Genomic DNA, 14,342 nt, shown 5'->3' with positions numbered 1-14,342 from the left:
AAGCTATAACTTAATGAAAAAATAATGAAAACTTACTATATATATCAAACTTAGAGGACCAGAGTGCTCCTGTATTTTAAAAAAAACCCACACCTCCTGTTTTAGAATAGTCTTGAAAGTTAGGTTGAAGACATAGAAAATTAAGAAGCAAAACAAAACTTCATAGTCACATCTTTGGTTTTGTCCCCAAAGAGCTTTTCTTTAGAGCACTCACTAATGATATACACTAATTTATTGCTAATGATTTCTGGCTGTTCTCAAACAAGCAAACTTATCCTCAGGAGATGAATGATTGTGGCAAGTGTATCATCATCATCATTATCATGGTACTGGGGATTAAACCCAGGGGCATTTAACCACTGAGCCACATCCCCAGCTCCCCCCTCCCCATTTTTTTTTCTTGTATTTTATTTAGAGAACAGGGCCTTACTGAATTGCTTAGGGCCTCTCTAATTTGCTGAGGCTGCCTTTGAACTCACAATCCTCCTGCCTCAGCCTCCTGAGCCGCTGAGCCCCCATGCCTGGCTGTTTAATTTTATTTTGAGACAGGATTTGCTAAGTTGCTTGGTGCCTCCCTGAGTTGCTGAGGTTGGCTTTGAACTTGTGATCCTCCTGCCTCAGCCTCCCGAGCTGCTGGAACTAGAGGCATGTGCCACTATACCAGCAGTATTATCTCCCAAGTGTATTTTCAAACCACTGAGGATATTCATGAGTATTCTCAGGATTAAGGTGATTCTAAAAGTGGAGTCAAGGACATATTTAGCTATTTTTTGATACAGGGGAATGAACCCAGGGGTGCTTTACCACAAAGCTACATCCAGTCCTTTCTAATTTTTATTTTGAGATAGGTTCTTGCTAAGTTACTGAGGATGGCCTCAAACTTGTGATCCTCCTGTTTCAGCTCTCCAAGTCACTGGGATTACAGGCCTACCACTGTACCCAGGTCAAAAATGATTTTAATCAGTGTCTGTATTAGTGAAGTATTTCACCTTTGAGATTATACAACAAAATATCCTATGTATTTTTTTTTAAAGTCAGTGCTATGGGTAATTCTATATTCAAAAGCCATTTTGATGAACAGAACCAATCCTTTTGCAAATTCTATATTTATTCCCTTGGCTGGCACACTGGTCCTACAAAGTATAGATACATTTTAAAAATAAGTTTCTAAAAGTCTCTACTACTGGGCAGGGATTGTGGCTCAGTGGCAGAGCACTTGCCTAGCATGTGTGAGGCACTGGGTTCAATTCTCAGCACCACATAAAAATAATTTTAAAAAAGCCTGTTGATAACTAAAAAAAATTTTTTTAAAAGAATCTTTACTACTAACTAATGTAAGTGAGTATATGGATAACAGACTTATCATGTGCCTTGTATTTTAGTTTTAACAACTGGTTACTAGTTGTAATATTCTTTCTGAACTAAGGCTCAAATGTTTTATTTTATGGGTGACTATTTCTTTTGATGCATTAAGAGTATTATATTAATGGTTGGAGACACTTACCTGTTTGAAAGCAGGTCACTTGATGGAAAATAGCCAATAGGAGAAGTAAGACAACGGGATACTGAAACAACATTTATGAGAAAACTGTGGCTAGACAGTAGAAGTCTCTGAGTGCAAAACAGGGAAAGTAGAGGGCAGTGATGGTGAAAATCATATGCACACTAAAAATACCTGAGTTTAAAATTTTTATGTCATAAATAATAACTATATAATCCTTAACCCAAGATTGACACATCATTAATCCAGAGCATGGCCAATAAATAAAGACCATAATGAAATAGATCAGAAACTGTTTCACTAACATGGAGAAGGATTAAATTATTTTCTTTTCCCTTGAAAATGCTAGTCAATAATCTATCCCAGTAGATGCTCCCCTGGACCCTAATTCAGGTTCATCTAACAGTCATTTGTGGGTTTCAGCCACGTGGGATGATGCATGAGAAAGCATGCTGTTGCATTTCCTGCTACTGCTCTTAGTACAGACTATGATTCATCACAAGGACAACTCGAAAGAGAGAAAAGCTGAGAGGCTCTTAATTAATACTTGTTTGAAGGTTGAGATCTGGACTTGTTAGTAATAAAAACTCATGGGAAATATTGGAAATAGGTTCCTGACAAAAATGAAGGTGTTCTTGTTTATTCTGTGGTCATGTAAGAAAATTTCTGGCACAGGAGTTTGACTCTAATCTGGTGTGCCACAGATGACAAGTAGTACATAAGGGGGCAGCTGTGCAAGTGTGCAAGTGATTAGTCTGTTTCCAGATCACTTTTACTGTTCTCTTCATTTACTATTATTTTCTTTTGGCTGGAGATATGCTGCCAATCTGGCTCTGCCTTCTCCCAAATGCCTTCTTTCTGCCAGTTTAGGGGAGTGTTTTGGAGAAAAACTGCCAATGCTTCCTTTTCTCTTCTCAGATTAAATACATTACATCTGCTTAACATATGTAGTCTCTGTTGGCCCAGGCAACTGGACAAAAGCTCTGGATTATTATCTTACTGTTATTTTGCCTTCTAAACATGTACTCAGTTGGAGGGAGGAATATCATTAAGGCACAAAATCCAAGCTTTCTGGGTTGCATCCTTGAGCTCAGATACTCAGCGCCACCACGCAGTATTAAGTCACTTAATGTTGTCTGATTCTGTATTCTTTTCTGTAAATTGAAAATAACACCTAAACTTTCATAATTGTGATCTCTATTTTCTATATTCAATGAAATATTAATCAAAATCCCATTGAGATTTTCCTTTTCTCATGGGGTAGGCAAGTGATACTTGTCAAACTGATGATAAAATTTCTCTAGATGTTGGGTGCGGTAGTGCTGTAATCCCAGCAATTTGGGAAGCTGAGGCAGGAGGATCACAAGTTTGAGGCTAGTCTCAGTAATTTAGCTAAACTCTATCTCAAAATAAAAAAGGGTTGGGGATGTACCTCAGTGGTAAAGTACCCCTCCATTCAATCCCCAGTACCACACACACACACAAAAAAAAAAAGAAAGAAAAAAATCTCTAGGACAGTAAATGTATATGAATAACCAAGAAATATTTGAAAATGAATGGGGGAGACTTGCCTTTGTCAAAACAACTATAAATGGGATATTGCAAGAAACATTACTGAAACTGTAAATGGGATACTGAAAAAGAACAGCATTTATATTTAGTGTTAAGATAAACTAGTTAGTATCTCTAATACTACTTACTAATGTCAGGACATATTGTTCAATAAATAGTTTGGGACAGTTAAATGTCCATTTGGGGAAAAAAAAACCACATAGCTAAAAGTCTGGTTTTTCTTTTATTCTACCACTTAGTGATTTTTCCCTTTTATGAGCTTGGATCCCTTAAATTCAAGGGCTCCTTTTTATCTAAAATAATGCATTATTGCGTTAAAGGTTTATGAGTCAATCACATAGATGATAGATGAAGATGTGAGTAGACGAAAATCATTAAAGGAGTCTATCAAGAGGTTTGTGGTTGGATTTTGGTGGGTAGGGTGGCACACCTGTATCTAGAGTTCAGGTGAATGAATGGGACCAAAAGTGGATAGCAATAGGGCAATATCAATGACAAACTTTTATTTTAAAATCATAGACCCCAGGGCTGGGGATGTAGCTCAAGCGGCAGCGCGCTCACCTGGCATGCGTGTGGCCCGGGTTCGATCCTCAGCACCACATACAGACAAAGATGTTGTGTCCGCCAAATACTAAAAAATAAATATTAAAATTCTCTCACTCTTTCTTTAAAAATAAAATAAAATAAAATCATAGACCCCAAGGGAGAAAAAGTTTTAAATGAGATTAGAGGAAAGTCAAATGAACAGAGATAAAGATGATAGAGGGCTGGAAAGAGCCTAATAGAGTTGACACATGGAGGAGAGCAGCATTTTCCTTAGCAGGGAGGTGAAGTTGGATTCAGTTAGGTGACAGCAGGCACAGTCTAACAGAAGCTGTACCTTATAAGAAAAGAGACAGAACTCCAGCTAGAAGTGGAAATAACCGGGGAAAAATTTCCAGAATCAACTGAACTAATTTTGAACCTGCTACTAAGCTGTTATAATATTTTACTATGTGCCAGATGCTCTGCTAGATATCACGTTTTCACGATAAAGCTGCAAGGTCTTGCATGTTTTCTTCATTTTATAGATGAGAATCTGTAAGCCAATATTATGACACTATCTACCAACTAGTTTGAACAAGCTATTTAATAAGTCTAAGACAGTTTTATTAAGCGAAGGTAATAACTACTAACCTCTTACTGAAGATTAAATGTTTATAAACACACACACACACATATTACCTATAAATATGTACACACAGTCTAACACTTAGTAGGAACTTAATAAATATTTCTGGTACCATCCTAAGGTATGGTGATGATGGCATGACCAAGTTTAGGTTCAGGCTTACTTTGAGTATACAGCTTTAAATAATCATCATCTCTTCTTATTTTGTAGGTATTGGATGTAAGTAGAGAAGGCAAAGAAGAAGTGTTCTATGGGCCTACACTCCCTTTTGCTTCCAATGGAATAGCAGCATGCTTCCTCCCAGCCCCATATTTCACATGCCCTAACCTTCAAACTCTTCAAGTGCCTCATCACAGGATTGGCACCATCTGAAAGCCAATGCTCTGTTAATAACTATCATACCAGGCGGAAAAACAAAGGGTGACTGTTGGATACTGGGCATGAAGAGCCTCAGTGCTTAATGCTTCCTTGTTTTGTGTTATAGGTCTTATATTCACATAAATATTAGCAAAAAAATGAACAATTTTCTAAAATACATTATTGAAAACTCCTGTCACTCTTCTAAGTGTATGTCAACATACAATACAATATGTATGACTTTTACTGTGATGTAGCTTAGTGTCAACTTAATGGTACATTATTGTTCCATGGATCTTTAAAACATTCTTTATATACTTTTTCTAATCAGTGCTGTCTAGGACAATATGACACTGTTGGTAATGCAGTTAATTTCACACAATGGCATCAATGATCTCAAAATCTTCCACACTTACTCCCTTTACTACTCAAACATGAGCTTCTAATTCTTCTTTTTAAAGTTTAACATTATGCAGCCCTGCTCAGTAGAGAGTCAGCATTAGGACATCATAAATTTTTAAGTGCCATATTTTATTCAAGGTGATGCAAATAATAGAAGTACACTGGAACAGCAGTTGGAATATCCAGAATTTTTGCCTTGGTTACTCTGACCTTGAGCCAGAACTTTTTGGTACTGTAGTCTTCCTACCTTTTAAGGAGGATCATTACTGATTTCCATATTAATTCAAAAGAATGTTGTGAGCATTAGGCAAATGCTCTGAAGTACTTCCCCTAAGAAAAACAATGCTACTCAAATTATGAGGCATTTCACAATCTTGAGAACCGTGTAACTGAATCAGATTACTTTTACGTTTAGAAATTACTAGATAGGATTTGGAAAACATGCTATGAAATAAATGATTCTGAAAAGCATGTGAGACATACACCTTTTCTAACCAGAAAAAAGAACGTTTACCAATACCAAAGATATCTAAATTTCTAAAATCCTTGCTCAAATAATAACTCTTAAATTAAGTCTCATTTTAAATCACTTAGTGAAAAATGACATTTTAAAGCTAAAAAAAAGTAGTTGTACTAATTATGGTACCATAAAGTGCTTTGACATAAATTTGAACTTAGAATTGGCAGTTCTAATAAAAGTTTTCCATTTTGTTAAAGGTTATGTCAATCTTGAGGACTTGTGGGAATTTTCACCACCACTGATACATATTTTATTACGACCACTTTTAATAATGCATAAGAATTCATTTTTAGGCTAGGTTTTTGGGTTTGCTTTGTCTATGACAAGAAAATAAATAAAACAATAATCACATTTGAACATAAATTCAACAAGTGTAAGTGAGTTTCTTTTTTCCTAATCTCACCAGGACTTAAGGTCATCTATATTAAAAGGAATCCTTTACTCTGACCTTTTCCCTTCAGCACTTTAATCATTTAGCAATTCCTCACTTATAGAAAATGTCATTTTATTCACATAACCATATTTAGTAATAAAAATGAATAAAAAAATTTTATCATAAATACAGAATCCACTGACTTTATACACTCTTATAAGATACCTAAAACATTATTTTAAAAAATATATGGACCTATGCAATCTCCTTAAAACACAATTTTTTCCTCCAGCAGTTTACCCTTAACCCATTAAAATCTATTTGTAGAACCAGACTCTACATCCAGGGAGTGAAAGGGAAATGGCCTAAGAATAATCTTGCCTGAAAGATAATGGAAAGGTAGACTTAGACTACCCTTTATTATTTCTGGACAGATTTCTAACTCTCAAATAAAACAAACCAGCATATATTATCACATCCTCCTTGGTGATCCTTATAAAATATTATTCACTAATGTAATCTAGTATTGAAGTCAGAATTTTAAAAAGTTTTGCATAGAGTTGAATGCATCTTTTACAGTAAGCTATAGCCAAACAGTAGCATCAAAAGTAGAATATTTCTTTTCTAAAGAGAAAAAAACCCAGATTGCTTAGAACTAGGCCCTTTTACTCGAAATTATCATTAATCAGAAAAAAAATTCTATAAAACCATTTGGTTGGTCATATAAGCCAAATTCCATTAAATTGTTCAAATATAATATTTTCTATTTAAATATCCTGATTTATCTTCCATTTTGAGTCTGCAAAATTAAAGGCAATTATATTGCATTTTAATTTCTACAGAAACCCCTAAGACTTCCAAAGATTAAAACATCATTTAGAGATTTTAGTTTAAAAACAGAAACAAAAAGTAGTACCACACAGATCTTAGTAGAATATTCTCAGTGTTCAAAGAAAAATGAGCAAAGACATAATTCTCTATAATAATGTAAATGTTAAAATGGAGCACATTCCTTAAATCTGTAAGAACAAAATGCCTTTTAGGTTATGATTAGGGTACTTTTCATACTTTTTCCCCATATTTTCCTCACACCTTAAGTACATGTTTATTGTACCCCCTTCAGCCTCTGCAATAGCTGAAACATTTTTATCATTTTACCACAAAATGTAAAAGCAACAAATTATTTCTCCAGGTAATATGGCTTATTTTTAGTTTGCTTTTCAAATAGTGAATCTGTTATAAAAAGGAAGGAAGTTGAATAATCATGGGAATAATTTACGTCAAATATATAGATTTTATAAACACATAAATTTAATCTTTATTATAGGTACAAATAGCTTATAACTCTGCATATAAAATAAGAATGTCCAAATTTTTTTCTAAAAGCACAATTCACAAATGCAATAAACTGAATATCACATACTAAACATTCTAACAAGTAAAAATTGGTCAATTACAATCTGATTTTGGTAACCTTACCCATACAGGTTATCACAGAGTGAAAACACAACTCTAATTAAATATGTGAAAGAATATGTTATTTTGCTAACTTCCCAAATCAACTGTTCTAAACAAATAAAGCATATTATTTATATTGGTATCCTACACTCTTACCTGACAAGGTAAAGAGATCAGTTTCTGGAAGATGTAGGTTGTTGTAAAAAGCTATCAAAAAGTAGTGGCTTAGTATAGACAATACAACTTTTGATGAGGTTTCTATGATATTTACCTCTGATCTTTTAAATATGAGTGCTATGATATTATGTAGGATTTAGGGACAGATTTCTAAAAGGGTTTCTCAAATGCAGAAGCTTAACTGGTAAAGATTTTTTTAAGTACATGGGAACAGGTTCATGCAATTCTTTAAGAATAAAGAAGCTTTAAAAACTGTAATAAAGGGCTGGGGTTGTGGCTCAGTGGTAGAGCACTTGCCTCACGTGTGAGAGGTACTGGGTTCAATTCTCAGTACTGCATATAAATAAATGAATAAAATAAAGGTCCATCAACGACTAAAAAAATATTTTAAAAAACTGTAATAAAGCATTGTTCAATGGGTAATAAAACCCATGAATGGTCTAAGACCTACAAATAATTTCTTAAATAGACATTGATATAGGAAAAGTCAAATACAGTCACAGATCACATAACAGAGATACATTCTGAGAAGTGCATCATTAGGCAAATATCAGAGTGTACTGACATAAACCCAGATGGTATAAATCAGTCACTTGATGTGACATCTTGATGCAGTCAAGAGATGTAACAAACAGGAGATGTATGAGGCTGTTACCAGTGTAACATGACACCCTATTTTACAGTAAACATTTTTAAAATAAATGTTCTAAAATAATGATTAAAAAGTATAGTATAGTAAATAATATGCCAGTAGTAGTCATTTATCATTATCAAGTATTATGTCCTGTACATAATTGTATGTGCTTTACTTTTATGAGTGGCAGTAATGTAGGTCTGTTTACACCAGCATTACCACAAACAAGTGAGTTATGTGTGGTGCTGTGATGACACAGTGACTCTATCACTAGGCCACAGGACATTTTTAGCTTCCTTATAATCTGATGGGATCACTTTGGTACATGTGGCCCATCACTGACTGACATGTTAAGAAGCACATGACTGTATACTTAAGAGAATACAGGTAGAGACATACAAGTTTTAAACTATGAAATTCTTCTAATGCAAATGAACTCAACACGGAATGATTTTTTGCACAGAGAGGATCCTCCATGTCTTTTTTCCCCTCCCCTATGGAAACCTTCTAATTAAATGTTAACTAAATTGAAATTTAAATCATAAGCAAATCCTAATGTCTGATTTAAAGGATGAAAAATCCTTTCATCACTCTGTTGCCCTTCAATCATCTTTTACATCCCATTTGGTATTTTATAGATATTATTTGAGTGGAATGCTCACAAATCCAAAGTGTATATATTTTTTCTTCCTGTTTAAATGTCCTAAGCTTCTGTATAAATGAAATGTATTTCATTTTGATTTTTATATAAAGTATGATACTCCCAGCATGAATGAGACCGAGAGTACAATGGACATGGCATCCAGAGAAAACAGCTAAATCTTTTGTTTGGAAAGTGTTAAGTCTGATAAACAAAAACAAAAACAAAAACAATTCAGTCAAAATGGCAGAAAAGCTCTAGACTAAGGAGTCTTAACATCAACTTATAAACAATGGGAAGTTTTTGGAGGTCCTGCAGCTGACAACTAAACAAGAAAGTAGTATTTTAGGAACACTGATTTCAGAACAATGTGTAGGATAAACTGTAGAAAAGGGGACCAGAGGAAAAGAGATGAAGAGATTGTAGTGATCCATGGCGGGGTGTAGGGTGGTGAAGTTTGGATGCAAGGAATTGCAAAAAAATAAAATAAAATAAAAAAATGCCCAGGAGCCTGTATAGGCCATCAACTGAAAATTGGGAGCAATCAAAAATCTAAGATGCTTCTGAAGTTTCAAGGCCAAGTATCCTGGGAAAATAGGATATTCCCAGGGTAGAAAATGAAAGCAGGAGCTAGTTTGGGCAGCTTAACATACTGCCTCTTAAGATTTCAGGAAGATGCAACTAGAGAGATTTAAAGAGAAATTAGCACTAGAAATATACCTGAGAGATAAAGTCATGAACTAGTGTTATCAGTCCACTACTAAAAGGATGTTGGGGCAGAACAGAGGAAGAGGATGGGAAAGAAGACTTCTGGTACTCTCAAGACACAGTAGAAGCAGGAAACTTTGCTGAGGAATGGATGGGAAGATATGGGGAAATGTGAACATCACAGAGATGCCAAAGAATGTGAGAAATGAACACACATTCTCATATTTGACCAAAAGAGTTTGTAATGTAATGTTTACATTACAGTGGTAAAAGAAGCAGCCTCAGAAATGACAGGGTACTTATGGGGAAATGAACATTAGAGAAGCGGGCATAAGGTGAAGTCTGGAAGTAGAAGAAGGAAAGATTGTAATAATAAAGGATAAGAGATTTTCAAGAAAAAGAACTGAGCCATAAATTTGTTTTTTCCCCAATTAAAAAAGCAGCTTCTTTAAAATTTGACTTATAGGGGCTAGGGTTGTGGCTCAGTGGTAGAGTACTTGTCTCGCACATGTGAAGCACTGGGTTCAATCCTCAGAACCACATAAAAATAAATAAAGGTATTGTGTCCACCTACAACTAAAAATATATTTTTTAAATTTTACTTATATGTAAATAAAAAATGTGTATGTATGTTATTATAGTCTTTTGTTGTTATTGATTTTTAATTACAAACTTCAATTACTCTTAGTATTTACAGATATATGCCCTAATGAAGGATTCCATAACAGTTTTTCTTATCCCTTGAAAGTTTTATACTGTAAATTCTAAAATTGTCCTTGGGGGAACCAAAAAAATGAAAATAAAAAAATAATAACTCACCCCTCTTGAAAAGATATTGCCTTAAAGAGTTAAAACTCCTTTAACTGCTGGTACTTGCAAAGCATACATTATTAGTTTAGTAAGTCACTATTATAATGAAGAGAAAATTATTGTTATGAACTCTATTAAGCAGGATTAAAGAATATTCCATTTGTGACAGTTGACTTTGGGGAGAAACAGACCATTTATATCATGAAAATAACAAATAACAGCTTTGGAACTCACAAATTACAATTAGGCAACAATTGTAACTAGAAAATGCTGATTGCTTGCTTGCTTGTTCACCTTATTTGTTTATTTATATTTATTTTTAACATTTTTCCACTTGGGGGATGGAACCTAGGGTCTCACACATGCTAGATAAATGCTAGATAAATGCTCGACCAGTGAGCCACACACAACCTTAGCCTCTATTTCATTTTAAGATACTTTCTGAGCCAGAAAAGGGTTAAAAAGTTTTCTTGAAGGATTAATGTAACCATGATAAAGACTACAATTCTAAGAAAGAAAGAAATTATTTCAAAGTTAAACATGACTTGTAAAGACACATTGAAAAAAAAGTGGGCTATGTCATTAGAGAAAGGGAAACAAAATTGAAAGATGTTCTTTACTTTTATCATGTATGAATAATGTAGCAATCATATAAGTACACCATGATGTAGAGGAAAACATTTTTACATATATCATTTCTCTGATTCCCATAATAGCATTGTGAATTTTGAACATGATTATTTTTTCTCCATGAAGGAATTAGGCTGAGAAATGGTAAGTAACCTGTACAAGGTCACAAGTAGAGCTGGGTTAGAGACCTATGTGGGTTCCTAACACTAGGACTGAAACTTTACCACATCAAGACCAACTGGTAAAACACAATCTGGATGAGAGTTAAAAAGTAAAGAAAAAATAGTTATGAAAGGAAACTAAATTGGTTCTCTAAACTTACAAGATGCCAAATTATACAAGCAAGGATAGAGATCAGCTGACTTCTTAACTTTTATGTAATCTTAAGAAGTTTCCAGAATATTTTTATTTATTCTTTTTTTCTTAAAGACTCTTATTTTTTTCCACCTGATGTCTTTTAATGACAACTCCAAGCTAGATACTTTTGGAATAAGTTTAAAATCTTTTTAGGTATTATCTGTGTAATCCTTAAGTCAGATTCAGCCTGAATCCTAAGAGAGTTAAGTATACTTTGTAAGGGTTTTATTTATTAACTTGCCTCACACATAGTATAAAGGAAAACAAATATGCATCTCTAAACACCCACCTCCTCTAACAAAAACAAAAACAAAACATACCACCAAAACAAACAAACAAACAAAAAAAAACACACAAAAACAGAGCAGGTCAGCCAGGTAATTTGAAAAAGTAGCCTATTAAAACAGAAGGTGTAAAAAAAAAAAAAAAACCCAACAACAACCCACACACACAAAACACATCAATCACAAGACAGGACATCACATTATAGTAAAAAGTCCATGGATGTACCAGAACAAACCCGCATAGTACTCATACACAGAAAACATTTCCAGAAAAGGCTTCTTTAATTTAGTTTAACCAAAATTTCTTCAAACTAGATTACAGTTTGGCAAAGCTCCAAGGATCCTATTACATAGTTACTAATTAATCTTTATTTCCTTATTCATATATTTTATACTTATATAAGAAAAAAATCCCAGAAAGCATTTTTTAACAGATCATTATATAATTAATTAAAAGTAGGAGATGGATTAGTTCAAAGTAGTTTTAGATGACAAGCAACAGACAGGGTGATTCACAAAATATATGCATTGTCATTTTCCAATCTCTGCATCTCATCTTGTCCCATCTGTCCTAGGTGAGATAAAAGTTTTCTATAGGATTCCCTGTTTAAGAAAAAAGAAAAGAAATAAAATATACTTATTATCTTTTTCAGCATTTTTCCACTTGAATATTTACAAATTGAAACCTGTCTGTGGGTCTAACTATCCATCCATCCATTCATTCATCTACCAGATTTATTAAAACACTTTTAAAAAAAGGTACTTTGTATATTTTGTGAGTAAACCTAGATGTTAGGATTAATTCAGTTTTTAAAAGTATGATTGATATACATATATATCAAGTATGGATTAAAAATGACACAAAGTTTACTAACCATCTGCAATGACATAATGCTACTAGGTAATGAAATATAATCATGAAATAACTTACAGATAGGAATGGTATGCTTATAACGGGAAGACTTGTTTTGAAAACTAAAAATGAAAATAAAAGTTTTATAACCATAAAACAGAACAGTATAATACTTTTAGTATACGCCCTATTTTCTTCTTTATCTTCTTAGAAATAACAAAGTTTGAAACTAAAATATTGTTGCTCCTATTAGATTCTCTAGTATTTCCCTGTATCTGAAATGTGTTTTAGATTTATTGTGCCTGGCAGTTATTTCATTAGACTAAATATCTGTGCTATTCAGAATTGTTAAAACCAACCCTCTCATGTCCCTGCTTGCAAAGTAGTATAATAACAGAACACTTGTTCCCAACAATGTACTATGTTAGGATGTTTCATGTAATCTCTTCAGTTTTTTCATTTGCATGAGCTTGTTTAATGACATGACAATGAACATCATTTCTTTAAAGCTATGATTTAAAGTGACCCAATCTTTTCTCTCTGGAAAATAAGAGGCTAGCCACGTTACTGTGTAAGAGAAGAAAAGAGATGTTCTACCTTAGCACAGAAAAACTATTCCCTGACCCTCCTTTTTAAAAATTTCCATTTATTATACTGAAAGATGCAGTCCATTCGTTTGCTAAAGCTGCAATCAGTATAGTCATGTCTCCAAGAATGGTCTCCAATATGACATTATACAATTAAAATTTCTCAACTAAAACCTGGAACATGCATGTTTATTAGATTGTGCATGTGTACACAGGAACACAATTAAAAGCATTTGATTCTATAATAAACTGTAGGACATAAGAATCCTAGTATGAGTACTGACTGATCTAAAGTAATCTCTTTAGGAAATATAAACATATTCCTACAGAATTATATTTCTCTAAATAGTCCAGCTATTTGGTTGGGTTATAAGTCTATAAAAAATTTTTTTAAAAAGTCTTATCTATTCCCCCCCCAAATCTGTTTTATCTAATTGGGTTACTTACCTTTATCATATGGCTATGCATGATAAAGTTGACTCAATAAATCTAGCGTCCCTCAAAGGATTATGAATTGGCACTATGGGTTTTATAAAATAAGATACATGAGGCTCTGAAACCCACTTCACGAAGAGAAACACAAGTGTTTTGAGCAATAGTAGTTCTACTGAAATATAGAGCTTTCTAATATGGTCTTTGAAAGGAAGTACACAAGAAAGGATGTGTGGATTCTGCTAAGTTTGTTGATAAACCACAGTATTTTTTAATCATACTTTACAAAACTGATAATAATCCCAATATTGAAATATTTTTCAACTGAAAAGAACACATCCCAAATTTTGGGGAATGAGAAAATAGCCATTTTGATAAAATGAAATACAGATTTCATAAACATTGTCCAAAAGAATGCAATTAAATGAGCAAACATACCTTTGTTCAATATTTTTGCCAAGGCCCAATTTCAATTCCGAATCCTTCAGAGATTGAGTGAGGGTAGAAATCAAGGAGATGACAACCTGCTGCTTCAGTGTTGCTACTATCTCTAAAATGCTGTAAACTTGATGACTGTATCTTACACCATAATCCTGGATAAACTGCCTGTGAAAGTAAAACACATCACTCAAAATTCTGGAGTTATTCTTTGAGTTGGTGCCTACATTGCAGTCAGCCATAGCCTAAGCACAAAAATGATCACTTCATGTAATATTATCATGAAAACTATATTTAACATGGAGACTACTATTAGTACTTTAAAATAGAGGACAGAAATGTCCTATTCCTGTGTCATCCAAGACCAGTGATGGTACTGGGGATGAGGAAGGAGCTGGAATCCTAGGAGGATAAATTAAGGGGAAAAAAATCTAATTC

At 33.7% G+C, this 14,342-nt stretch overlaps 2 protein-coding genes across 6 annotated transcripts in view; one reads left to right on the top strand and one right to left on the bottom strand.

Annotated features, from left to right (window-relative positions):
• Positions 1 to 5,886, top strand: part of Klhl32 (kelch like family member 32) — a 186,422-nt gene extending 180,536 nt beyond the window's left edge. For both annotated transcript variants that reach the window (XM_046431151.2, XM_058575539.1), the window contains one exon: positions 4,455 to 5,886. In XM_046431151.2, the coding sequence (XP_046287107.1) occupies positions 4,455 to 4,616 (162 nt within the window). In that variant the 3' untranslated portion in view covers positions 4,617 to 5,886. The remainder of the gene's footprint in view (positions 1 to 4,454) is intronic.
• Positions 5,887 to 11,857: 5,971 nt separating this feature from the next.
• Positions 11,858 to 14,342, bottom strand: part of Mms22l (MMS22 like, DNA repair protein) — a 111,633-nt gene continuing 109,148 nt past the window's right edge. For all 4 annotated transcript variants that reach the window (XM_046431127.2, XM_058575535.1, XM_046431134.2 and 1 more), the window contains 2 exons: positions 13,905 to 14,072; positions 11,858 to 12,197 (listed from right to left, as the gene is read on the bottom strand). In XM_046431127.2, the coding sequence (XP_046287083.1) occupies positions 12,107 to 12,197; positions 13,905 to 14,072 (259 nt within the window). In that variant the 3' untranslated portion in view covers positions 11,858 to 12,106. The remainder of the gene's footprint in view (positions 12,198 to 13,904; positions 14,073 to 14,342) is intronic.

Source organism: Marmota monax, unplaced genomic scaffold (assembly GCF_021218885.2).
Source record: "Marmota monax isolate L192 unplaced genomic scaffold, Marmota_monax_Labrador192_F-V1.1 WCK01_AAM20220418_F8-fsc00013, whole genome shotgun sequence".
Classification (NCBI taxonomy): domain Eukaryota; kingdom Metazoa; phylum Chordata; class Mammalia; order Rodentia; family Sciuridae; genus Marmota; species Marmota monax.
Note: the sequence above shows the minus strand (reverse complement) of the source record. Positions and strands in the feature narration are given on the sequence as shown.